Source organism: Peromyscus maniculatus, chromosome 22 (genome assembly GCF_049852395.1).
Source record: "Peromyscus maniculatus bairdii isolate BWxNUB_F1_BW_parent chromosome 22, HU_Pman_BW_mat_3.1, whole genome shotgun sequence".
NCBI lineage: Eukaryota > Metazoa > Chordata > Mammalia > Rodentia > Cricetidae > Peromyscus > Peromyscus maniculatus.
In genome coordinates, this window is record NC_134873.1 from 6,212,314 (window position 1) to 6,237,434 (window position 25,121).

At 41.7% G+C, this 25,121-nt stretch overlaps 1 protein-coding gene across 3 annotated transcripts in view; it reads right to left on the reverse strand.

Annotated features, from left to right (window-relative positions):
* Positions 1-15,631, reverse strand: part of LOC102904434 (uncharacterized) — a 35,865-nt gene extending 20,234 nt beyond the window's left edge. The window contains exons 1-2 of one of the 3 annotated variants that reach the window (XM_076559056.1): positions 15,478-15,630; positions 11,369-13,911 (exon numbers count right to left, since the gene is read on the reverse strand). Coding sequence is in view for 1 of the 3 variants with exons in the window: in XM_015991021.3 (XP_015846507.2) it covers positions 15,478-15,480 (3 nt within the window). In the remaining 2 variants the exon portion in view is untranslated. Of the gene's footprint in view, positions 1-11,368; positions 15,447-15,477 lie in introns of those variants that run through there. The other 2 variants (XM_015991021.3, XM_042267033.2) reach the window with 2 other exon arrangements.
* Positions 15,632-25,121: the final 9,490 nt, after the last annotated feature.

Here is a 25,121-nt window from a genome sequence, read left to right on the forward strand (position 1 = left end):
TTTGTTTAGCTTTTTTTTAAACCATTACCAATAACAACTTGTAACCAACCACCCTAAACAATGGCAAATATCCATAAACCATTGAAAGACCAAAAATAACCCACCCTAGCTCTTGGCCATGTGGGCGTCCTGTTCTTAAAATTACTTCCTGCTCTCTGGAGGTAACAGCATCCTTAGGGGATCCTAAAAAATTGGGATAATTATCAGGTCTTGGGAGAGTCAGCTGTTATCATTTGTTGTCAAGTCTCTGTGTAATGGCAAAGTGCAGGGTTTGTCTCAAGTTCTGGCTAGTCTGTGAGGTTGGACCATCTCAGCTAGCCGCCTTAAAATTGTCCTGAACAGTTTGTAGTCCAAAGCCAAACTTTGGGTGATGTTTATCAGATTAGGAGCAATACCACAATCCAGGTGTAATCATCATTGTGAGGCCCCATCATCCTTTTGGAGACTTCAAAAGTCTGTCAGGTGTGGTTATGGTTCACTGAAGAAAAGTTAAACATTTTAAATGTCATATGCAGCAGATCTCAAAGAGATTAAAGGATCAATATTTGTTATGTACCTCCAGAGTACAAAAACTTAATTCCTAGTTACCTGATAGCCAAACCTGAAATCATGTACAGGAAGCTAGATGAAGCTTTTTTCTAGAATTAGTTAGTACTCTATATGACCAATAATATCATGATAAAAAATTTAAAATATATATTAATCTTATAAAATTTGAGATAATATTTATACCTTAAGAAAAGTTTTAAAGAGTCAAAATAAAACCAAAGGATTATGAGATTAGTGGCAATAGAATAGTCCACAAATTTTGGTTTTTCTTCCATCCCATACCAGATGGCTCTTCTGATAGGAAACAGAGACTGAATTTTTTTTTTTTACACATGCTTGGGTTTAGAGAAGGAGAGAGACATGCCCCCACTCCAAAGCCAGCTTTAATTTTCAATTGAACTGGAACTACAAAAAGACCATTTGCATTGTATATCTGTAAAGAACAGCAGAAACAAACATTTGGGGAGAATGTTGTTAACATGAAATTTTATCCTGTTGGAAATGTGATATACCAATAGGTCAATTTTTCTTTTCCTTGGGACATATTTCTGAATGATTTGTCCTTTTTCTTCTCATGTATCAATTGTTTAGTGGTCTTCTTAGCTGGATGTCTTCTTTCTCCTCAAAAGAAAAAACAAAACCCTATACCAACCCTAATTTGGGGGAGGTTGCCTTTTGGCAAGTTTTATCTGCTCAAATGAAAAGCATTTGTGAGTTGTATAAGTTTGTGTACATTGTTACTACATTGTGTACATGTTGCTACATTGTTGTAACAATGTAAACTTGTTCAAATCTAATCTTATCAATTTTGATTTATGGTTGCTCCTGAAATTTTTTATTTACTTTCTATAGTTGTTCTATCATCCAGAGAGCATCATGGTTTTTTACAAAAGGTATTAGGTTCTTCAATTGCTCTGGAAATGAGTTTCCTCCATGATGACAGAAAATGACTGAACCAAATTTGACATGGCGGCCTGCAAGAGACCCCCTCAAGGTGCTTTATAACTATCTGTTGTTGCTCTACATTCATTAGTTCAATGTCTGCCTTTGCCACATCTTCGGCATACTCCAGAAGGGAGGGGCGTTCTCTTTGAATTATTCTTGGAAAAAACATTGTTTCTAGGAATAATTTTTTACAATCCCTTTTTAGGTGACCTTGCTTACTGCAGTTGAAACACCTGACATTTTGATTTTGCTTCAAACCTCTGGAAATCACCTCTCCTATCCGAGCACCATCATGGTTATGAGTTTCAATACTGACTGTATCTTGGATTCATTCCTCCAAGGGTGTTGATCTTGCCTTTAATGACCTAATTTTTGCATTGTGCATTAGCATTTTCAAAAGCCAGAGATTCAATTATTATTTGTGTAGCTTCTGACTTTGGTATCATTCTATTTACTGCTGAAGTCAATCTTTGTAAAAAATCAGTAAGGGTTTCTTTTGGACCCTGTATAACTTTAGTAAATGTCTCAGTTTTCTTTCTACTTCAATTCTGCCCCAAGCATTCACAGCTGCTGCACAGCATAAAGTCATCATACAGAGATTGCCCTTAAATATTAGCATAATCTCATTGGTCTTGGGAGATTTTCATAACTCTAGGCCTACTTTGTTGTTCATTTGCCTTAGCCTCATCTCTCCACTAGGTCCTCCACTGTAATTGGAGATCAGGCTCCAAGACTGCTGTAGCCAAGTTTCTCCAGTCTTAAGGGATAATTCTATTACAAGTTGATCATGAGTTTAACATCTACTTCACAAAAGGAATGCATGCCATGAGACTATTGCTTCTTTGAATCCCCTTAAATCTAACATTTCCACAGGAGTCCATTCAGCTATTACACAGCCTTAGGGAATATCTATCATTTGGCAATTCCTGTAAGAATACTGGATAAATTAAAGTTGGTTGTTTGAAAACCTTAGGCTGTTCCTCTCTAACCTTATAATGCCACACTGAGATTGGTTCTCTTTTAAATTTCTCTGTCTAGGTCTGAATATCTCTATGATCTGTTTTAATAAGTTTTTCCAAAACTTATATCTTTGCACTCTTATTAACCAACTTATTTAATTAGTGATAAAACAATATGATAAACCCAGTAATGGTTATAATTGACATTACACAAATCCCATCTAAATTAATTATCCTCTCATTTAATTGTTACATTTTTAAACCATCTAGTGTATTTTGTTACAGAGACCTATCTTCCTCAACTGTAATAGTGTTTCCCATTATCTAATGTGCGGGGGGGGGGGGGGGGGTCCTCTCTTTTAACTAATTTCTCCCTTTAACAATTCCCAATTGGTGGGGACTGGAGAAATGGCTCAGAGGTTAAGACTGCTCTTCCAGAGGTCCTGAGTTCAATTCCCAGCAACCACATGGTGGCTCACAACCTTCTATAATGAGATCTGGTGCCCTCTTCTGACTATTATACATAATAAATAAATAAGTAAAAATTTATTATGTATACAGTATTCTGTCTGCATGTATATCTGCAGGCCAGAAGAGGGTGCCAGATCTCATTACAGATGGTTGTAAGCCACCATGTGGTTGCTGGGATTGAATTCAGGACCTCTGGAAGAGCAGTCAGTGTTCTTAACCACTTAGCCATCTCTCCAGAGAGATAATAAATTTTTTTTAAATAAATAAATAAATTTTTTTAAAAATTCCCAATTGTCTCACCAAATCTGCCGACAATGATGATTAGATGATGGTGAAGTGTGAGGCTGACTGCTGCTGCATAGAACAATAGAAGCCCAAGCAGGTGTCAAGACAGCTATCAAGTGTGCCAGCAGCCCAAGGAGGGAGCCCAGGGAAAGCCCACAACCCACTGGGGAGAAGAAGCTAAAGAGATATCATCTGCATGGAGGGATGTGTGAAAGTGGGTAACTCCTGCAGATTTTGGAACCCAAAAGCCTGTGGAGATTGCTGCAGTTAGGCTGAAACAGAAAAATCCCACACTTGCTCAGAGGCTTCAGGAAAAAAGAAAGGAAAAACTAGCCAGTTAGGTAGTGACTCCAGCCACATTCAGCTCTGGCCTGTGCTGGTGGATGCAAAGTCACAGACAAGTGGCCTTTTTTGTAGCATGAATTCTAATTGGTCTTAATAATAAAATCCCAGAGTCAGGTATCATAGTAAATGCTGAAAGATCAGAGAAGTAATGGAATAATCAGTCACTTCTTACCTCTCCAACTCCTCAGACCAAAAACAGCTAAGCTCCTGTCTTTGCCCACCTTATATTCCTCTCTCCTCCCAGCCATATCACTTCCTGTCTCTTTTATATACAGACCTCCAGACCTCTATGGTTAACTAATGGCTAGCTCTACTCTCTGATCTTCAGGCAAACTTTGTTAGAGCACAAACAAAATATCACCACACCCCAATTTAACAGGAAATAGTCTAACAAGAACATCAGCCCATTTCCAATCCCCCAGTTGTTTATTAATACACAAAAATGGGAAAATGTAGGGTAAAAGGGTGAGCCAAAGAAACCCACTCTGGCCATGAAACCAGAGCTAGTAAAAGAAACCCACCCTGGCCCTGAGATCTGAGCCAGTGAATGAAACACACACTGGACCCAAGACCTGACCAGTGAAAGAAACGCTTTATTTAGCCCTGACCCCAGAACCTAAGAAACACACCCTGACCCTGAAACTAGAGCCAAAGAAACACACTTTGGCCCTAGAACCAGATCCAGTGAAAGAAATACATCCTGGACCTAAAACTAGAGCCCAAAGGCTAAAATGGACGAGTGAAAGAAACAGTTTGGCACATTGTGCCGCCCAAACCCACCAAACCCATAATCCTCCCCCTGGCCAACTACCCCCTGCACAAGGACCATCTATACCAACTGGAGAATGAGCAGCCCCTAGAGGCAAAAGCACCACCTGCACCCATTAGAAGATGAGCCCCCTAGAGGCACAAGCACCACCAATACCAATTGGAAGAAGAGCAGCCTCCCCATCAACAGCCCTCTCCAGCAACATCAGCAGATCTGATAGGCACAAGCGTCACCCACACCAGTTGGAAAAACAAGCACAGGCAAAACCTACACCATTTGGAAGAACAGACTCCACAGGCACAGGCAAAGCCCACATCAGTTGGAAGAACAGAGCCCATAGGCACAAATAAAGTCCACACAGTAGTCAGGAGAACTGGACATATGCTGGATCTAGGCACCCCCACCCCCACAAACCTCAGCTGAGACAACCCTACTTGACCTGACCAGAACCCTTGGCCATTCAGGACAAAAGACAATAAATGAAACAGCCAACAAAGGAACAAAAGACCCACCCAACAAAGACATGACAAGAATCAACTTGTTCCTATAATTATCCCAAACCCAGAATGTTAAACAGCAGTGCAAGAATACATTCAACAACATAAAGAGCAATTTGGTACCACCAGAACCTAGCGATTCTACAACAGTAAGACCTGAACATCCCAGTGCAAATGAAGCAGTAGAAAATGACCTTAAAAATAACTTTATGAAGACCATGAGGCCTTTAAAGTGAAAATGAAAAAATCACCTTAAAATGGAGGAAAAGACAAACAAAAAATTGGAAGGAATAAAACAAACAGGTGAAGGAAACAGTTCAAGACTTGAACTGAAAAGAAGCAGAGCTCTACTGGGAAGCCCCCTTGGGGGCGCAGAGCAAAGTTCAGCTGTAACGTATTGTTATATCCTTCAGGGAGACCATTCCCCACTTTACCCCAGCTTCAGGTATAGCCTGACTTCCCAAAAAATCAGGCTACCTTTCCTTTCAGAACTGTAACATTTGTAGCTGCCAGAGTCTATGCCCTGCTGGTTTAACTCCTGGGGCAAGAGGAGTGTAAATGCATTCTGCTGTTAGTACCTACGTTTGATTAGGAAGTCTTTCCAAGACTCTTCAGGAGACTTTTAACTAGTATATCAAGCTGGGTGGTGGTGGCGCACGCCTTTAATCCCAGCATTCGGGAGGCAAAGGCAGGTGGATCTTTGTGAGTTTGAGGCCAGCCTGGTCTACAGAGCGAGATCCTGGAAAGGCACAAAGCTACACACTCAGTGAAAAACCTGTCTCAAAAAAAAATAGTATATCAAGCTGAGTAGGTGGCACATGTCAGTAATCCCAACATTCAGAGTAGCCTGAGCTACACAGGGAGGTAAGATCAGGGACAGCAAAGAGGGAATCTGTCTCAAACATGACGTGTTTCCTTGAATGCTATGATGGGACCCAGAGCTTTGAATGTGCTGGGCCAAGTGTTCTACCCCTGACCTACATCCCTAGTATCCTGTTCTGCATGCATCTTGACTTGAGTAGTGCACACATGTGGAAGTCAGGGAAGTTGTGAAGAGTCAGTTTTTCATCAAGTGGTTCCTGGGGATTGAGCTCAAGTCATCAGGCTCAGAAACAAGCACCTTAATCACTTGCAGGTATTCTTTTGCTCATTGGTTATGACATCATTTGTTGTTTTGGTATCAGGGACAAGGCTTCCTCATAACAGCCTGACTGGTCTGGAACTCTATGCAAACACTAGGTTGAACCTGCTTCCATCCTTCTGCCTCTGCCTCCTGAGTCCTGGTGTTACATTTGTGCACCACCACACACAGCTGCTTTTGCTTTGGGAGGACATTGTATCAAGTAGCTCAGGTTGGCCTCAAGTTCAGTAATATCTGAGTTTAGCCTTGCATTGTTCCCTATCAAGCTACATCTTCCAGGAATTGATATTTAAATAGTAAACACTGAGGCTGGGCACAGTCACATACATTTTTAATATGAGCACTAGGGAAGCAGAGGCAAACTTGCACTACATAGTAAGCTCCAGGGAAACAAGCAAAAGTTAGTAAGAGCAGTCCTGAAGAAAAAAAAAAGAAGAAATACACTGATAATATATTTAGGCTTGTTTTTCAAATATGTAATTACATTTATTTATCATGCCTGTGTATGTGTGCCCTTGTGCACATGGATCATAATGTGGGTGAGTTTGTCACCCATATTGTTACAGCCATTACCTGGGTGTCCCCCAATAAGACTGCAATGCCTGTGGGTCAGTAAAGGACATGGAGAAGAACCACTCGGGGATGGTTTCAGGGAACAGCATCTGCTTTACTGCACATGAGCAGCCACTTACATAGTGGAAGCCTATCGACTATGATTGGTTAGCACATGACCTTAGATTGAAGTCAGCACTGTCATACAACACACCAGGGTCTCTATGCAGAAGGAGCTCACAAAAGGAGACGTGAAGAGTGGACACCTCAGCAGGCCTGCTCCTGGCTACCCATGCTACTTCAGTGTTCACACTTCTGGGAATATTCATGGTGGACCACGCTTGTTACTTAGAGGCACAGTGTACTAGGTAGGCTGACTGCCAGGACATGCCTGCATTTCCCCCTACAGTTATCCCTCTGTATTTTACGTTCCTGAGTACAGAGTCTCATGATCAAAGAATATGATATGCCAATCAATATTATTACTAACTAAAAAGACAATAGCATATATAGGTCAAGTAAGAAGAGCATTCCTGACAGCTAAGCTGATGTCAGTTCCCTCAGCTCCCTTACTGGAACTTCCTTTAATTACATATCATTCATTGTCTGAAAATGGCCCTGATGCATAGTGAGGATTTTGACAATCTATTTAATCTTAAATTCCCTCCATTTCCTGACTGATGAGGACTTATGAGAAGTTATGAAAATTCTAACGTTACAACCTAGGCAAGCTAGCTTGCCTAGGGTAGGCGTTAGTTTCTGCCTCCTCAGCAGCAGCAGCAGCAGCCTGCCTCCGCTGCCAAAGCAGTTATGTCAGCGCCTGTCACCAGGTGCCTCTCCACCATGAGCTATGCAACATGTGTACGCTTTAAAAGTGCCCAGCAGAGCACAGCTTGTGTAAGACAAGTTGCTAAATGGTCTCATTAATAAGAAACCTGGAGCCAGATATTAGGGTGAAAAACTGAGAGATCAGGGAATAGGACAAGCCACCGCTAACCTCATCTTACCAACTCCTCAGCCTCCAGAGAGACCTGCTTCCTGCATACCCATGCCTATATGCCTTTCTGTACCTGCCATCTCACTGCCTCCCTCCACTCAACTACATTACTTTCTCTTCCTGCCCAGCTCTGTCACTTCCTGTCTGTTTGTACAGACCTCCAGACCTTTATGGTTAACTAGTGCTGGAATTTAAGGTGTGTGCCACCATGCCTGGCTCTGTTCCCAGTGTAGCCTTGAACTCACAGTGATCTGGATGGATCTCTGTCTCCTGAATGCTAGAATTAAAGGTGTGTGCTACCATTGCCTGACTTCTATGTTTAATATAATGGCTAGCTTTTTCCTCTGATCCTCAGATAAGCTTTTTTAGGGTGCATAATATATTGGGGGACACAATAAATCACCATAAACTTGCTCTTATCTCTTGGCTCTCTTCCTCCTCCTTCCTCTCTTGTCTCTCTTACCTTTTCTTTCCTCTCTTCTTACATTGTTTTCTTCCTCCTGTCTGTCTGCTTCTCTCATGTCCCCACTCTGACAGGGCCTTTCAGTCTTTTGCTCCCCCTCCCCCAATAAACCTCTTGCATTAACTCTGGTGCAAGTGATGTGTTTGCTTAGTGGCATACTTTGGCAGAGCCCACCAAAAGGTACCACTTTGCTTTTCATTTTTTATCCTTACATTGGTTCTGAGACTCAATAGGCTCTCCTGGCATTTGGTCTGGCCACACTGGGATTCTACCCACCTGCTCCATCCACAACAGATCTGCTTTCTCGATCACCAATGGCTTTGCCTTCCATTCATCACTGACAATTGGCTCTCTGGTGGGGCTACCTGCCTCTACCATTTTCCTAGATGTGAGACTTCCCTTACTGAGCACAATCCTCGCCTTCTCACTTTTCTCAAAGTCCTGTTACCAGATGACTCACTCAGGCTCTTAGTCCTTGGCCCTTATTCTTGCATGATGATGCACTGAACAGCCTGTGCCTTCTCTTCACTGTTCAGTACTCCATGTCCTGGGGATGTTCGAGGCTCTCACATTCTGGACTTCTCTCTGCCTCATCCTTGGGAACTGTGTCAAAAGCCTCCTTGCTCCTGTGGGATGTCTTTTGGAGACCTTCTGACAACTCTTTTCAAATCAAATCTGGCCTTAGTATACCATGGATCAGGGAAAACTGAGAAAGAATTCTCTACTTTCTCTTTGCTCCAAGACTCTCTAAATTTTGTAAATGTTCTGTGGATATGTTTATTGCAACATGGGAGTTAGAGACAAGGAGGGCAGCTTCATCCTGCTCAGCATACACTAGTTCTCCCCTGCAGTATCTGCTGATCTAACCCTCAGTAATGGATGTATGGATCATCTGTCTGAGTGAATCTAATCCCAAATTTTATAGAGTCCAATTCTTCTGGCATTGTTTTCCATGTGGATACATGTGTGCAGCAGGCTGCAGGAGCCAGATAAGCAGCCTAGGAACAGCCTACTGTATTCCCCACTTGGCTCTGGCCCTTGCAGCCTGTTGACCGATGTGGACACCTCCTTTTTCTTCTGCTCCTTCCGGGCTTTCCCTCACCTGGCAGTCAGACTGCAGATCCACTGTGCTGTCTCTGAGTTTCCGCATGCAGCCCTGAAGCTCACTTTCACTCTCAACTTCCCCTTGGAACTTAAGAACACACTGGCACAGTGTTCCACTTTATGAACCCCTCTCTCTCTTCCTCCATAGACTCAGATTTTATTACAACATCTTGGCCTCAGTACAAGTCAATGGCCAAAGTTGGCAAATGTAATTTCCAAATTCTCATCAATTATCAATAACTGCTACTGCCACAAACAAATGATCCACAAATACCTTATACATAAACTTGCTCTGCTATACTTCCCTTACCTCTTCCCACTCCTAAAAGTCTTTTATCTCTGATTTCTTTGTACTCTGTTCTCAAAAGAAAATGTGTTAAGATTATGCTATAAACTCTTATCTCGGGATTTGTCAATTGCTCATTGGATATGGTTTAAAATCTGTATCATATGTAACAAAATTTAGCTTTAAACTTATAATGAAAGGCTTACAATTAAAATTCTACACATGGATATATATATATATGTATATATGTGTGTCTTGTTTAAGTTATATGTATGTATATCTGTACATATGTGACTTAGATTTAACTCTATATGGGTCAATGTAAGCTGGATTTAAGTCAGTGTGTATGTGTATGTAACTTGGATTCAACTCTGTGCATGTAACTTAGATTCAACTATTGTTTAAGAAAACATTTTAAATAGTAACCATGTGGCTTTCCTCCATCTTGGCTAGTGACTTTGTCAGGATGTAGGCAGCCACATTGCTGGCAATCATCTTTACTAAAGTTAAAGCATATATATCATGTGACACTTTCTAGTCCTAATGAGCTCTCTGTTCATGGTGTTTCCTTTTAGACTAAGGAAGCAAGAAGTCTCAAATATTTTGGACTGGTACAGACTTTGGTATGATGATAGAAATGTAAGGTTATATTTCTTACAACATACTGTATATGTGATTCAACCCTGGTTTAGGATATACTCTATCTATATGTTAAAAGTTTTAGGTTATAAAGGTCTATTCAGAGTAACAAAAGCCGATTTAGAAATTTACACCTAAGTATTTATGTCTTTGCCAAGTGTTCAACACCAAATTTCTACAGAATTTAGATTAAGTGGCATCATATATTTGATAAATAAGATATATTCTATAATGGAATGTCTGGTCCCCTGAGAAGGTCCTTTTCCCAGGGCTGGGCATTTGAGCAGGGGCCCCAATGGCTTGTCAAGGACAGTGCTGGCCTCTGGGCTCCCTCAGTCCCTGCCCACAGGCCCCACCCCAACTCACATGCCCCTTTTGTCCTGTTCCCATTTGGCCCTGGGGATCTTTCCCACCTCTTTTCTTTGCCTTCTCAGGAGACAGGCTTAGCAGTTTGGAACAAACTTGTTCCACTTTCACCCACTGAGCCCATTATCTGTGATTTAAAAGTTTTATCTTGATACGAGAAGAACTTCCATTCAAAATCATTATTTTTAAGGCTAAACTTAACAAGGATGGAACATAAAGTCCTATTCTTCAAAAAGCTACTTATTGTAAACAACTAAGGATCATTAAGAAATACAGGTTAATGGTCAGTCACCTTTAACAGGAATGGAATGTAAAGTCCTAGTCTTATGAAAGCTGCTAACTTATTGTAGACTGTGAAGGAACACAAATTAATGGTCAGTCATCTCATAAATGACCAAATTCTTTAATTATAGTCATGCTAAGTACTAATATAATTAATTACAGGGATAAGCCTTATTTAGCCCCCTGTATATGTTTTCAAAGTTAAGCTTAAAACAAGTAACTAGGGCTGGAGAGGTGGCTCAGAGGTTAAGAACACTAGCTGTTCTTCCAGAGGTCCTGAGTTCAATTCCCAGCCACCACATGGTGGCTCACAGGCATCTGTAATGAGATCTGGTGTCCTCTTTTGGCCTGTAGACATACATGCAGGCAGAACACTGTATACATAACAAATAAATAAATCTTTAAAAAACAAGTAACTAGAAACCGGCAAAGTTTGTCTATTCAGATATACCTAATAAATAGACAGCTCTTATATGCTTCCGAGATCTGCAGAATATGGCACTTAAAATGTTTAATAAATTTTTGTGAATGATAGATATGTCAGCTCCTGGCAGCACCCTGTCTCCTCCAAAGATGGACAGGCACAGAAGAACTTCCTCCTGGAGCTTGCTTTAAATACGGCAACACTGGCCACGGGGGGGGGGGGGGGGGGGGGGGGGGGGGGGGGGGGGGGCGGGGGGACGGACACGGATGGGGACGGGACAGGACTGCCTTTTACCTCAACTGCTGCCAAGATCCTGTCCAGACTGTGGACAATCAGGACACTGGAGAATTGATTGCCCCACTTTGCCTAGGCAAGGCAGGCTGGTCGCCCGATCCCCAGGTTCCTACTCCACAGGAAAGTCTGTCGGATCTTCTGAAGACTGGTGCTGCCCTGAAAGCTCTGCCCCCAATGACCATGGAGGGCCCTGGGGTAGCTGTCTAGGTAGCCAATAAGCCTGCCATTTTTAATATATTCAGAAGCTGCTTGATCTGCACCTCTGCTTACTCGGGTGAAGTTTATCCACAGAACTCTGGTGTGTGAAGACTAGGCTAGTCATAGCTTTGTCAGCTTAACAGCTGCAACCAAGTTATCAGCTGTCTTCTCAGTTCTCTCTGTGCGTAAAATCCAGGCCACAGGCCTCTCTCTCCTGGAGCCACTACTCACAGTTTACCTTGTTACCAGACTCAGAAATAAGATAAACTCACAAAACAAATTTCACTGTAACTTTTTACTACTCCTTTATTTGAAAGAACTCACTCTATAATGATTGCCCACAGTAATTAACCACATGTGTCTCCTGGTGAATTCGACAGAAGAAGGTGTTTTAAAGTGTAAAGTTTACGTAAGGATATGAAAGCTTAAGATGTGAAGATCTAAGAAAATGTTTTAGGGTCTAAGGTGTTTTAAGGTGTGTAAATTCAAGTTATAAAGGTCTGAGGATGAAAAAAGCTTAAGTGGTGATAAAAAGAACGTGACTTAAGGTGTATAAAAAATGAAACATGTTTCAGATTTCTTTCTCTCACTACTCTGTTGTATTAAGATGCCAAAAGTCCTTAGTCTTAACATTGGAATTCTGATAAGCTATTGATCTAGCTCTGGCAAAGCACCACTACTTTTATCATAGTCACAGGCTTAAGATTTTAAATTCCCTTTGGTTGTTTTTTAAGTATACAGTTAAAAAAGTTTCTCATTGTACTAAAAACATGTCTCATCTGTACACAGTCTTCTGGTTAGAGGAAAGAGTGTTCATGCATTTAACCAGAATCACTTTTGGGTCCCCTATGACTCAAAGGCATGAGTCTACTGCCTTATCTACAATGTGGATTTCAGTACAGATTACAAACAGTGGGAATGCTAATGTGCCCAAAACTTATCTCTTTGTGTAAACTCAAAAAATTCTTGTAAGCTCCAGGGAGTTGGCTTGGATCTACCTCAAACATGTCAAATGAACTCCACGTAAGTACTATCAATCAACAGCCTAAGTAAGTGCTCCCACCTACTGCCTGTTCCTGAGGGCAGAATCTCTCCTACCTTTCCCTGGTCTTAGGACTCCCTTCCCTCAATTACTAGGGCTTAAGAAAAAAATTTCCCCCTAAAACTTTTTAATTTTATTTTCTGCCAGCATCCTGCCAGATCTCCTCAAAATCTGCATCCCAGACAGCTTCAAAGTGGCTAGCCCCAAGTGGTCCAACCTCACAAACTGCTTCAACCAGGCCTACTTTCCTAGCACCAGACAGTACCACAAAGCCTGGACAATGAATGAAACAGCCAGCTATCCCAGGACTTGGCCAGCATCTCAGGTCTCCCATATATGCCAATGCCCCCAGACAACAGGAAGCAGTCTTGAGAACAGTGCCCTTATTCCCACCTCACCAGCTAAGCCTTCCTATTTCCTCACCTTTTTATAATAAACAAAAGGGAGGAATGTTAGTTTCTGTTGCAGCAGCAGTCTGCCTCTGTCACCAAGGTAGTTACATTCTCATCTTTCCACTGTCAGATATATAACACATGGACCCTTTAAAAGTGCCCACCAGAGCACAGATCACTCTCGTCTCATGGTTCTCTTGCCTCCTCCTTCCTCTCGTCTCTCTTGCCCATTGTTTCCTCTCTTGCCTCTTACTCTTTTCTTGCCTCTTGCTCCCCTCTTCTTCCTCTTGTCTGTCTGCCTCTCTCATATCCCCACTCCAAGAGGGCCTTTCATGCTTCCACTCCCCCCACCCCAATAAACCTCTTGCACTAACTTTGTGGTATGTTTGCTTAGTAGCAAAGTTTGGCAGGGCCTGCCAAAAGGTACCTGCTTCACCTTTTATTTAAATTTAGCATTACAGCACGAAAATGGAATTCATTTACCAATTCTTTCTCAGTCACATGAGTTTCGCTCACTATTTCTAGTGCTAGTTCAGCAAAACCAAAATATCTAATACCTAATTATGCACTATCTACTCTATTTAAATCTCTAGAAGGTGAGATGACATTGAACTGTCCTTGCCCATTATCTTAAGAAGAATATTTGAATTCAAACTAAAAATGGCTACTCATTTCTACCTGAACTTGGAAAAAAGAAGGTGGAGTCACATGCTAATGGTAATTATATAATGGCTGGACAGTTATTGACAGCTCGTGAATGGGCCCAAGTTGTATGTGGTACTATTGTCAAAACTTGTAAACACTGCTAAAAGGACCAGAAAGCAGAAGGTCATGGTAGGCTGAAGACGACTTTCCCTTCCAAGGTGACACTGCTGGAGTCATGTCTCTTCATATTCCATCACAGGGAGCATCTGGCAATTTCAAAGCATAAGCTTATGTTTATTTACACCATCTTACTTGTTAACATAAAAATAGTCACGATAACTACAATCAAGAATTCTATTGCTCTTTTTGAGGGTGCATTAAGTGGGTTCTATTTGACTGCCAAATTTACGTCATTAGAAAAGTAAAGTTAAGTAAAAGCATCTTCTCATGGTACTGGCTCAGCTTCAGAATCCTGCAGTGCCTTCAAACAAGGCTCAGCCATCAAGACTGGGTTCTACTCTTGCAGAGGACCTGAATCTGGTTCCCAACACACAGGATGGTTAGCTCACATGCCTATAACTCCAACAGATATGACCCTTCTTTTGGCCTCTGAGAGAATTCAGCATGCAGAAACACACATTCAGGCATATACATAACAAACAAACAATAAAGCTTAATAGAAATTGAAATAAAACTGTAGAGAAAGAGCCACACAATATTAAAAAAAAAAAAAAGCATGCTCTGAACACAGTACATTTACTTGAGATCTAGAAGGCAACTTTTTTCTTATTAACCTATCACCTTATGATATTTTATTTAAATGTTGCATATGGCCAGGTATGGTATCTTAGGCCTTTAATTCTAGACCTCAGGAGGCAGAGGCAGATGGACCTGTGACTTCCAGGCCAGCTAGGACTACACAGTGAGACCTAGTCTCAAAAATTTTAAAAAAAAGTATATGTAAGGAATGGAGGTGACAGACAAATTCTTTGCTCTAGAGAGACTACTCTCTTCAATATAATTTCTGAAGACTATTAGTATACCATTATTTTTCTCACATAAATGATCCTCATAATTATTTGAGTGCTTTTATATTGATAAAAGAATCAACTTTTAAATGTTTGAAGAAGTAATTCTGTTGTTTTAAAAGAACAGAGATTTAATACTTGGATTTTTGACTGGAGAGATGTCTCAGCTGTTAAGAGCACATATTGCTTTTACAGGGAGCTTAATTTTAATTCCATAACCTATATCAGGCAGAGAGAACTTGCCACACACAAAAAAAAGTGCACATATATAACTTTCTTTAAGGTGTTTTGAGATGGGCTCTCACTATGAAGCATTAGCTGGCCTAGAACTCACTATGTACTGTTTAAGAAAGAAAAAAAGAGATCAACAAAACATATGTACATGCAAATGTGTTAAAGACACAGACTTTACGCCCTGCACAGAATTAACTTCAGATGGACCCTATGCCTGAATGTTCAGGGCCAAGAAAATAACTTATAGAAGACACTAGAAAAACCAGGGCTCTGTGAGTTAGCAAATCTGCCTTTCTGGCGACAGTGAAAAAAGCGCAATGCACCCTCTCTGCATGGTGACATCACAATATGGAAAAAACCACCCACAATCCACCCATGCTCGTATTCTCTGCAGGCGCAGGCCGCAGATGGAAGATACTCAGGGGCTACAAGTCCCAGGAGTTGCAAGGACAATAAGGACCTCACGTGCCTAATGGGGCGCCGCAGAGGGCCGCTCCCACAGCCCTAGTAGGACCCCCACACCGGCTCCCGGGGCTCCTCCCTCAAATGGGACAGAGGCTCCTCACTCACCATGGCGGGTTTCCGAGCTCATCCTTCTCTCCTCACAGCTCTAAGCAGCCAGTAACAGCTCAGCACAAAGAACAAGATGAGCCTCCTTCACCCGCTGCCTGCAGCATGGGACCGGAAGTATTCTTTCCATTCTGACTGGCAGTCCATCTGGAAACCCTGATTGGCTACTGAGGCCTGAGCGACAGGAGCAGCTGCTTTAGTGTCGCAAAGGGCCTTAGCACAGTGGTTCCCACCCCTCGATTCCACCCCTTGTACAGATCTGTCGCAGATCTGCAGAGATTGGCATTGCAGCAGAACTTCAAAGATCTCCGTATTATGTAACAGTCCCAAGACTGTTCCAGTGTCCAAAGTTTCTTCCGAAAATCAAGGCAATGTCTTGAACTCGGCATCCTGTAAAATCAAAACATACAATGGCACAGAATATACTTTTCTCTTTCAAAAAAGGAAAGATTGAACCAAACAATCACAATCCTCCCCTCCAGCCAGGTCCCCAGGCCTGAGTTCCTGTGTGGTCGGTCATAAAAGCAGCTAAGAGTTTCCTCAGGCAGTGATTGTCAGGCTTCCAGGGTCAAACTGAGGGGTGATAAGAATCACATAGGCAATAACTGTTAATTATCATTTGCAACCCCAAAGGGAAGTGACCAATGGGGAAATGAATTAACTAAAGGCTAAATTCGGGTAATATCTAAAAGGAGGGAATCTTATGTGCTCAACTATAATCTTAAACATGATTGGTAGAAAATGTTAAGAATCTAAGCCGGGCGGTGGTGGCGCACGCCTTTAATCCCAGCACTCGGGAGGCAGAGGCAGGCGGATCTCTGTGAGTTCGAGGCCAGCCTGGTCTACCAAGTGAGTTCCAGGAGAGGCGCAAAGCTACACAAGAGAAACCCTGTCTCGAAAAACCAAAAAAAAAAAAAAAAAAAAAAAGAATCTATAAGTTGCTAGGTCAATGGGGGGAAATAAAACTGCCTTCTTTTTTCCTGTGTCTCCTATCTGTTCAGGCTATCTGCCGTTTTTTCTGCAGGGCTGGGGGAAGTGTGCTCGGTCGCTAGGCAACCTATGTACAGCTAGATGCCTCTGGTGATAGTTAAAGGGAGATCTGGAACTAGAGGAAAGATTTGGGAAAAGAAGTACTTAAGCTTAATTGGTACATCCACCAGGCCTTCTCAAACGGGTAGTCTGGACACTTAAGCCTGTTCTTAGAGAGTACAGAGGTATCTCTGATAAGGTACTTTCCTCCATCTGGGGATGGACCTGGCCAGATGCTGCCAATGATGATAATTACAAGGAGACCTAAACTGGGGTTCTGGCTGAGCTTAGCTGTTAGCGCACAGGTTATCCAAATACTCCTAGAAGTGCTTAGGTAAGGAGTTAGAGGTCTATAAAGTTAGTAAGGCTGTAAGAAAGATGGGTCCGAGCTAAATTGTGTAAAGCTATTACTGAACATCCACCTGACCTAGGTGGTGTCTCCTTGTGGAATTTACCTTAAATCAGGAGACTAGCATGTGGACTGTTATTACTGTTAGTCCTTGAAAGTGGCTATGGGAGATATCTGATTTCAGTGTTGAAAGGGGAGAAACAGATGTGCTGGGGGCGGGGAGTCTTTCCTGAGGCTGTTCTCCAAATACCTTGAATGTATATATCCAAAGAGTGATCCAGTCCACACTTAGCAATTCTTAGGGAAAAAATCAATTAGGAAAACTATGAAGACACACATGATTTTCATAACAAAAGACAGCTGATATATAACAAGCCAAATAACACCAAATGCTCCTTGGAATTTGGCTTCCTCTGAAGAAATTCCTTGATCGCTCTAGCTAGTGACTGTGCCATAACCAGCTGAGTTCTTATGGTATATTCCTGCAGTCCGCAGCATTTTCACTCATCTCACTTTGGCTCCTTCCACTATCTTCATGCATCTATTATTCATGGCAGTTCTCAAAACTTGGTGTCTCAAACATGATATGGTCTCAAAATGCAACCCAGGCTCCAACATCAGGAATTCATGCAATGAACTCTCACAGTCTCCTCATTGGGGCAATATCTCTGCCAAACAGGTGACTGAAACACTGCTGAGCTGAAGCACAGAGGAAGAATCCATGACCTTTAAATGCTGCATCTTTTTCTTTCCAAAAAAGCAGTACATAGATACCACCACACGGGTTTCTAAGTTTGGATGTACCTGGCCCCACTGGAACAGAGCAGCAGCAGATTCTGCATGGAGTTTTTTTCTGGGACAGGAATCACCTTCCTTTTCCTTCCAGAGTCCAATGCTTGGCTGGGTAGGCTGTTCCCTATAACACATTTTCTATATTTCCAGAAGAGCAGATGCCTTCTCTTCAATGGCCTTAACCCCCCTGATAATTACAGCCTCTCTTTCAGCACATGACCACTCTCTGAAACTGCTTAGTGCTGTTTTTCTTTCCAAACCACACAGGTTTTTATTAATTTCTGCCACTATTGTTGCTCTTTTACTCTACAGACCTACGTGAGTCATCAGTAATAAGTGTACCATAATTATATATTTTGTCAAGACAGGCCATTACTCTTTAATTCACCCTTGCTCAGTATCATGAGACAGGGGCACAATACAGAGAGATAATACACCAAAATAATACACATACAACACATCTTAGTGACTGTTCTATTGCTGTGGAGAAACATTATGACCAAGGTGATTCTTACAAGGGAATACTTTTAACTTGGGGCTTGATTACAATGACAGAGAACTGGTCAACTATCATACTGAATGGCAGCATCACAGTGGGCAGGCATGGCACTGAAACTTACATCCTGATACATAGGCAGGCAGAAAGAAACATTTCCCTTTGCATTGGTCATCTGAAACCTCAAACCCCATCTACAATGACATACTTTAACAAACATAAACACACCATCTCCCAAAAGCACTTACCTGCTAATGTTATACCAATCATTTAAATATAAGAGCATGGGGGTGTTGAGCACAATCTAATGCTATGCCCAGATTGCAGGGATCTCCAAAAGAGCACCACAAAGACCAAATCCCATATATAAAAGCAAAAAGCCTTTATTTTCAAGCTCTGAGCTTGGTCTCTCTGTCTGTCCAGTGCAGCGGTGAGAGCCGAGAGCCCTAAGCTCAAGCAGGTAGAGTTTTTTGTTGCTGTTTTGTTTTTTTATTATAGTAGAGTTTGGGGTGAGGGTATTTCCAGGATTCAGGACCCTGATTGGCTGACATTTGTCTAGGGTTACCGTAAAAACAGAAATAGGTGTGTGCTAGACTCAGGGACATCTGGCCATCTTATCTAACCTTATCTAATGGTTGGAATGTTTGGAATGTCAGATACTTCCCCTTAGATGTAGGCCCTCCCTTGGTAGGGTCAGCTCATGGATCTGGGTGTTGCCTGCCAGTAAGCCTGTCACAGAAGCTGTGTCTGGGCCTCTAAGCCTGTCATGGCAGCTGTGTAATCAAGCTGTTTGGGGCTCCCCACATCCCCCCCTTCACAAGTACCAGTAATAGGACTCAGTCATGAGTCCTATTTGCCCAGGGATTCAAGGGTATTAGGACCTAAAAACCATTAGTTAACAGATTTTTCTAGGGCAGTGACATCCATATCTATTGCCATTCTTAAGGCCTTATAGTTCTAATCTTTGAGTACAACTAGATTATAATAAAACCTCTGTGGTTCTACACAAAGGTCAAGTGTCTTATCTTATTTATTGCAGAACCATTTCAATTAATTAACTTATCAATTGACAGCTCTGAACCTGTTTTTTCTGGTATGTCAATGGCCATTATAGTTGGCCATCTTGCCCCTACGCCAGTGAGTTTCCTTTTGACCCAACATTTCAGCCTTGTTCTGAACAGGGAACATGGGATGACATATTCTCTTCTGGAACTGCTTTGAGCTGGCATTGGAGCACTGTTGTCAAAGCCCACCCCCAAATGGCTGAAAGGCTGGTCAAAGGCTGGAAAATGGGGCATTTGTCAGAAGGATGTAGCCATCTGACCCAGCTGAAGAAAGGGAACAATCACATTGGCTGGGCTGGTCCATGTCAGCTTTTAGCAAGTTCATAACTCATAGCTGACTAGAACAGTGTAGTCGGCAACTGAAACTTGGAACATGTTTATCAGCCAAGTAGAAACCTGTTGAGACAAACTGAAGCTAGGAACAAAAGTTAATTTTAAAAAATACCATCCTTAGGAATAGACAAGTGGGAAAAATTTAAGCTGTACTTATCTGGGGTCTTTCTAACCTCTGTGAAGTGGATCTAAGTATTGATGAATTATCCTATGAAATGACGTAAAAGTTTTAGATAAATTAGTATTACCAATCTGTACTGAAATTCATATCATAGACAAAAGCAGGTGATGAATACCTGTAAAACATTAGAAGTGGACTCATATCTTCAAGTCCCAACAAGAAATATAAATTTGGGTTAAAAGCTTGTGCATTTTCCTTCTGTCTGGAGAGCCAACTATAAATTAAACAGAGATTTTTGTCCTGATGAGAAGTACTTTTAAGTTTATATTTAGATGACAACTAAAACAAATCTAAAATGTTGAGCTTGTGACTGAATATTAAGTAGTCATTGCCCTACCAGCTTATCTGGCCTCTATTAAATATTAAGCTCTGAACCATTATATCATGGAAGGTGAGAGCAATCTAAAACATTTCTCATTACAACTTGTATTTATATCTTAAATCATTTTCTGAGGTCCTTAAAGCTTGTAAGCTTTGATATCCTCAGACCATTTTTTGACCCATATTAAAACCTTTATGACTTATTTAGAACATTCTCTTAAAAATCAGCTAACAAGCTGCTGCTATAGCCTTGCAGAAGGATCTGGTTGTCTGATGCTGCGAAACTGACAAAGTTATAGCTCACCCAACCCTCAGTACTATCAGAGGTCTGAGAAGGATAAATTATATATTAATGCAGACGAAGCAGCTACCAATTCTACAAATAACAGGGACCAGTCCATACCCAGGTCTCCATAGTGTTGGAGGCACAAATATTAGAACAGCATCAATCTTCTTTGGCCATCAGGCAGAGTTTTTTCCTATAGAAAAGGGACATGGGGAAGATTGATCTTGCTTTGTCTAAGCAAAAGGGGTGCAATTATTCCAGTGTCCTGCTGCTTATCCACAGTCTAGGCCAGATCTTGGTGGCAGGGCATTGCATCGGGGTCAGTGTTGCTGTAATCCAGGTGGAGATGTTGTTGTGTCCCATATGTAATCTTCTTTGGAGACCTTGGGTCACTGCTAGGATCTGGGAGTCTGTCTGATACAATAAGCTTTTAGATTAACATTTTAAATGCCATATTCTGCAGTATATACATCTCTGAAGTATGAGGGCTGTCTATGTATAGCTGAATAGACAAACTTTGTTTCTACTTACTTGTTTTAAGCTAAACCCTGAAAATATATGCAAGGGACTGAGTAAAGCTTATCCCTGTAATTAATTACCAGTACTTAGTGTGACTACAATTAAAGAGCTTGATTATTTATAAGATGACTGACTATTTAATTGTGTTCTCTAGCAGTCTACAATAAGTAGCCTTAAAAACAATGACTTTAAATTGAAGCTCCTTTAGTATCAAATATGGGTTCAGAAAAGAAATAAAAACAAAATAGCCATATTGTTAATAGAAGGTCCATAAGTTCCTTTTACCAGAGATAAGAAGAGTGACTTGCTTTTTAGCAAGTAAGAACTTTCTCCAAGCCCCTGAGGGAATGGGAACTTTGTCTAAATGTCTGACCTTGGGAAAATGACTTTGTAGTTTTATCTCTGCTAAGTATGAGCCTTAAAAATTCTCCAGCCTGGGCGACAGAGTGAGTTCCAGGAAAGGCACCAAAGCTACATAGAGAAACCCTGTCTCAAAACAAACAAACAAACAAAAAACAAAACAAAAAAATGCAACTGCTTTGCCATTGATTATCGTTCTTCTCTTCCTCTGGAAGTGTGAGAGGGGGAGAATGAAAAAAAAAAAAACCTCTCCATTAAAGCTTTTTTAGTATCAATATAAAACATTTATATGACTCAAGTTTATCCAAATATCTTAAGATCAATAAATTTAGCAAAGACAAAGAGGCTGGACATGCATTCTTAAGTTTGAATAGACTTTGAGTGAGGAGAAACATTCTCTAAGCCACTGGTTCTTAACTTTCCCAATGCTTTGAACTTTCAATATAGTTCCCCATGTTGTGGTGACCACCATTACAAGATTTCCCGATGCTATTTCATGGCTGTAGTTTTGCCATTGTTATGAATCTCATTTGCAAACATCTGACATACAGGTGGTCCTAGGCTACCCCTGAAAAAAAGGTTTTTCAACCCCCAAAGGGTTGAGACTCATGAAGTCAGAAGCTGTTCCAAGCCCTTTGCCAGACTGTTTAGGTCATTGTGTTGCTGCATCACAAGAAATGCACATTCCAGTTTCTAGTTAGTATTTGGTGCTTGTGGCTGTGACCCTAATTTTTAGTCTTTTATTTTCAGTCCAGATATTAACAATATAGAACATTTTATAAACTTAAAATGTCCCATAGCCTTATAAATTTAAATATTTTTAAAAACTGTTCTTAAAAAGGCTAAGATCTCTCAAATGTCTTTCTGCAATATCAAAAGATAAAATACCTTCTTTTACTTTAAGGGTGAGAAAACATGGCATAAGCACAATCTGTATAAAGCAAAACCAAGCTCCAAAGTGCAAGCAATCCCAAAGTCCAATATCTGGGACTCAGTTACAATCCTTTTGGTTCTTTTACTTAGAGGTTTAGCTTTGGCCCTACCCTTAGCAGCATACACACAACCTGCCCTCTAGATCTCAGCCTGCTGCCTTTCAGTGTGGCTGGTGCTTCTGGTGACTATCACCTAGGTGACTTAAATTATAAAGTTTAGCTGCCAGAACAAGGTATATTCTTGTGTATAAAAGCATTGAGGTGTAGCTTTAATATATTTATGGAATACTTTATTTATCAAACACATGTTGCCATCTATTTAAATTCTCTAAAAGCTTACTGTTGAGCACTTAGCAAAGACATAAGTACCTAGGTGTAAATCTCTAAGTTACCTTTTGTTAATCTCAATAGATCTTTATAACCTTGGTAAAAGATGGCTGCCAGCCTCGTGGCTGCCTACATCATGATGAGGTCACCAGTCAAGATGGAGGAAAGCCATGTGGTTGCTGTTTAAAAACAATAATTACTTGCACACATATGCACAGTAGGATCCAAGTTATATACACATACATACAGTTAAAAACTAGCTTACATTCACACATATAGTTAAATCCAAGTCACATATATGTTCATATACACATATGTATATATCTCTGTTTTTTAACATAAACATTTTGCAGAATCATCAGCTAATTTTAAAATAAAAACCAATCAGAACTAACTTTTAAATTCATTAGTTCCAGGTATAAGAAATCATAACAAACACAGTTCACATCACATCCCTTCTGACTTTCTACAACCTTCCATGTACCCTTAGTCCATTCCTTTGATTCCTCAAGCATTTCACATTTCTCTTTTCCTTTCCTTCTCTTTATTATTTTAGTCTCCTGCTTTCTTTCTTTTTTTAATGCAAGAACTCTTCCCAAAGTCTTTCTTGTGATTCCCACTCAGTAGTCTAGAATATATTGTAAAGCTACAATATTTTAAAGAAGAACAGAAATACATGCATATACCATAACAAGAATAACTCTAAATTTGCATCAACACTACTGGCATGCAGAATCTATTGGATCTGAATGATCGAGGCAGCCCTGGGTACAGCATATAACATAGCAGCCAAAGCTTAGCAACCATAGGCAGTGACATCCTATTCTGCCCTTGGAGCAAAACCTCAGTCAGGTTTACCAGGTAGCCCCAGGGCAGGTCTTGGGAGCCCTGCCCATCAGCATGGGAGCCTGTGAGCAGCATGGGGACAGAAGATCACCGCCAACCCAAGATTCTCAAGTATAAAGAGGGCAGACTGGAAGGGACTCCAAACCCTGGACAGGCTCCTCTGAAGCTGTGACCCCAGAGGGCCAGTTCTCCATCAGCTCCACAGTCTGTCAGTCCCACAGCATATCTGGGTCAGGTGCTCCCAGCTATGAGAGGCCCTACCTGTTCCTCACCACTCCACCTGGAGGCTCCCAGCAGCCTTGAACCTCCTGGCTGCTCCACAGCACCCCAGGTCCCCACACCAGCCCCTGGGCTGCTCAGGCCATGCCTGCCAAACTCGATGCACAAAACAGCGTGCTCCCCTGCCTGCCACTGCCTGTGCTCCTGGTCAGACAGCAAGGAATTGATGGGGGGGTACTATTACTCTGTCCCAGTTCAACCAAAGGAACCCTCTGTCCCTTCTGCTGGCCACCCAGGCCCAAAGGCTGTCCGTGTACAGTTTCTATCTGGAGTCACAATGCATACATAAGCCCAGGCATAAAACACACACACTGTGGCCACACTTCTCACACATTCACACATTCATATAGACAGGACACAGAAAGGCAAACAATACTTTTTACAACACACAAGACAACAAAACAGCTCTTCTGGTGCCTGGAGACAAAACCAAAAAGGAAGATGCTAGCCTCATGCCGGCCCCATGGGAGCAACCCATGTCATCTATACAAATCAAATTCAAATACAAATCAACCAAAGGGATCCAAACCCAAAGGATACTTATACTGCAGATACTTATAAATTTTGGGCTCACTCACAAAAGGGTATCCAAATGGCCAAAAGGCCCACTTACCAGTTACTTATCCAAACAAAAGTAAACACAGACACACAAAAACATACTGGCAGGCTTCAAGCTCTATAGGTGATGGTTCCAGTGGTCTTGGGGGATCTGAGACAAGCCCCCAAATGTTATGCCCAGATCACAGGGACACCCAAAAAACCACCACAGAGACCAAATCCCATATGTAAAAGCAAAGGGCCTTTATTTTCAAGCTCTGGGCTTGGTCTCTCTGTCTGTTTGATGCAGCAGTGAGAGCATAGCGCCCTGAGCTCAGGCAGGGTAGAGTTTTTATCATAGCAGAAGTTGGGGTGAGGGTATTTCCAGGGTTCAGGACCCCGATTGGCTGACATTTATCTAGGAGTATCTGTAAAACAGAAATAGGTGTGTGCTAGACTCAGGGACATCTGGCCACCTAATGTAATGTTTGGGATATTTGGGATGTTAGGTACTTCCCCATCCCTGAGTAGATCTGTGGATGGTGTCAGGTTAGGGCTTTTCCTGGATCTGGGTGTTGCCTGCCAGTAAGCCTGTCATAGATGCTATGTCTGGGCCTCTAAGCCTGTCATGGCAGCTGTGTGGTCAAGCTGTTTTTGTTGTGCCCAGATCGTGATCCCCAGAGAGACCACCAAAGACGAGCATGCCGGAATGCAAAAGCAAGGTTTAATTCTGGATATCCAAAAGCAATACAAGCCTAGGCAGGGACTTCGTCCAATACATCCAACACAGTGGAGGCTGGAGGAAGTGCCCACCTGTCTGCAAGCTCAGTTTTTAAAGGGAAAAGTCACAAGGTTACATCATTTAGGGGTGCTAGTATGGATACAATTCTGATTGGCTCACTTCTAGGGATTTCTAGAAATTACTTCTAAGGGAGTGGTTGCCCGCCACCTTTCTCATTGGCTGCCCTCAGGTGGGGGCATTTCTGTGGTCAG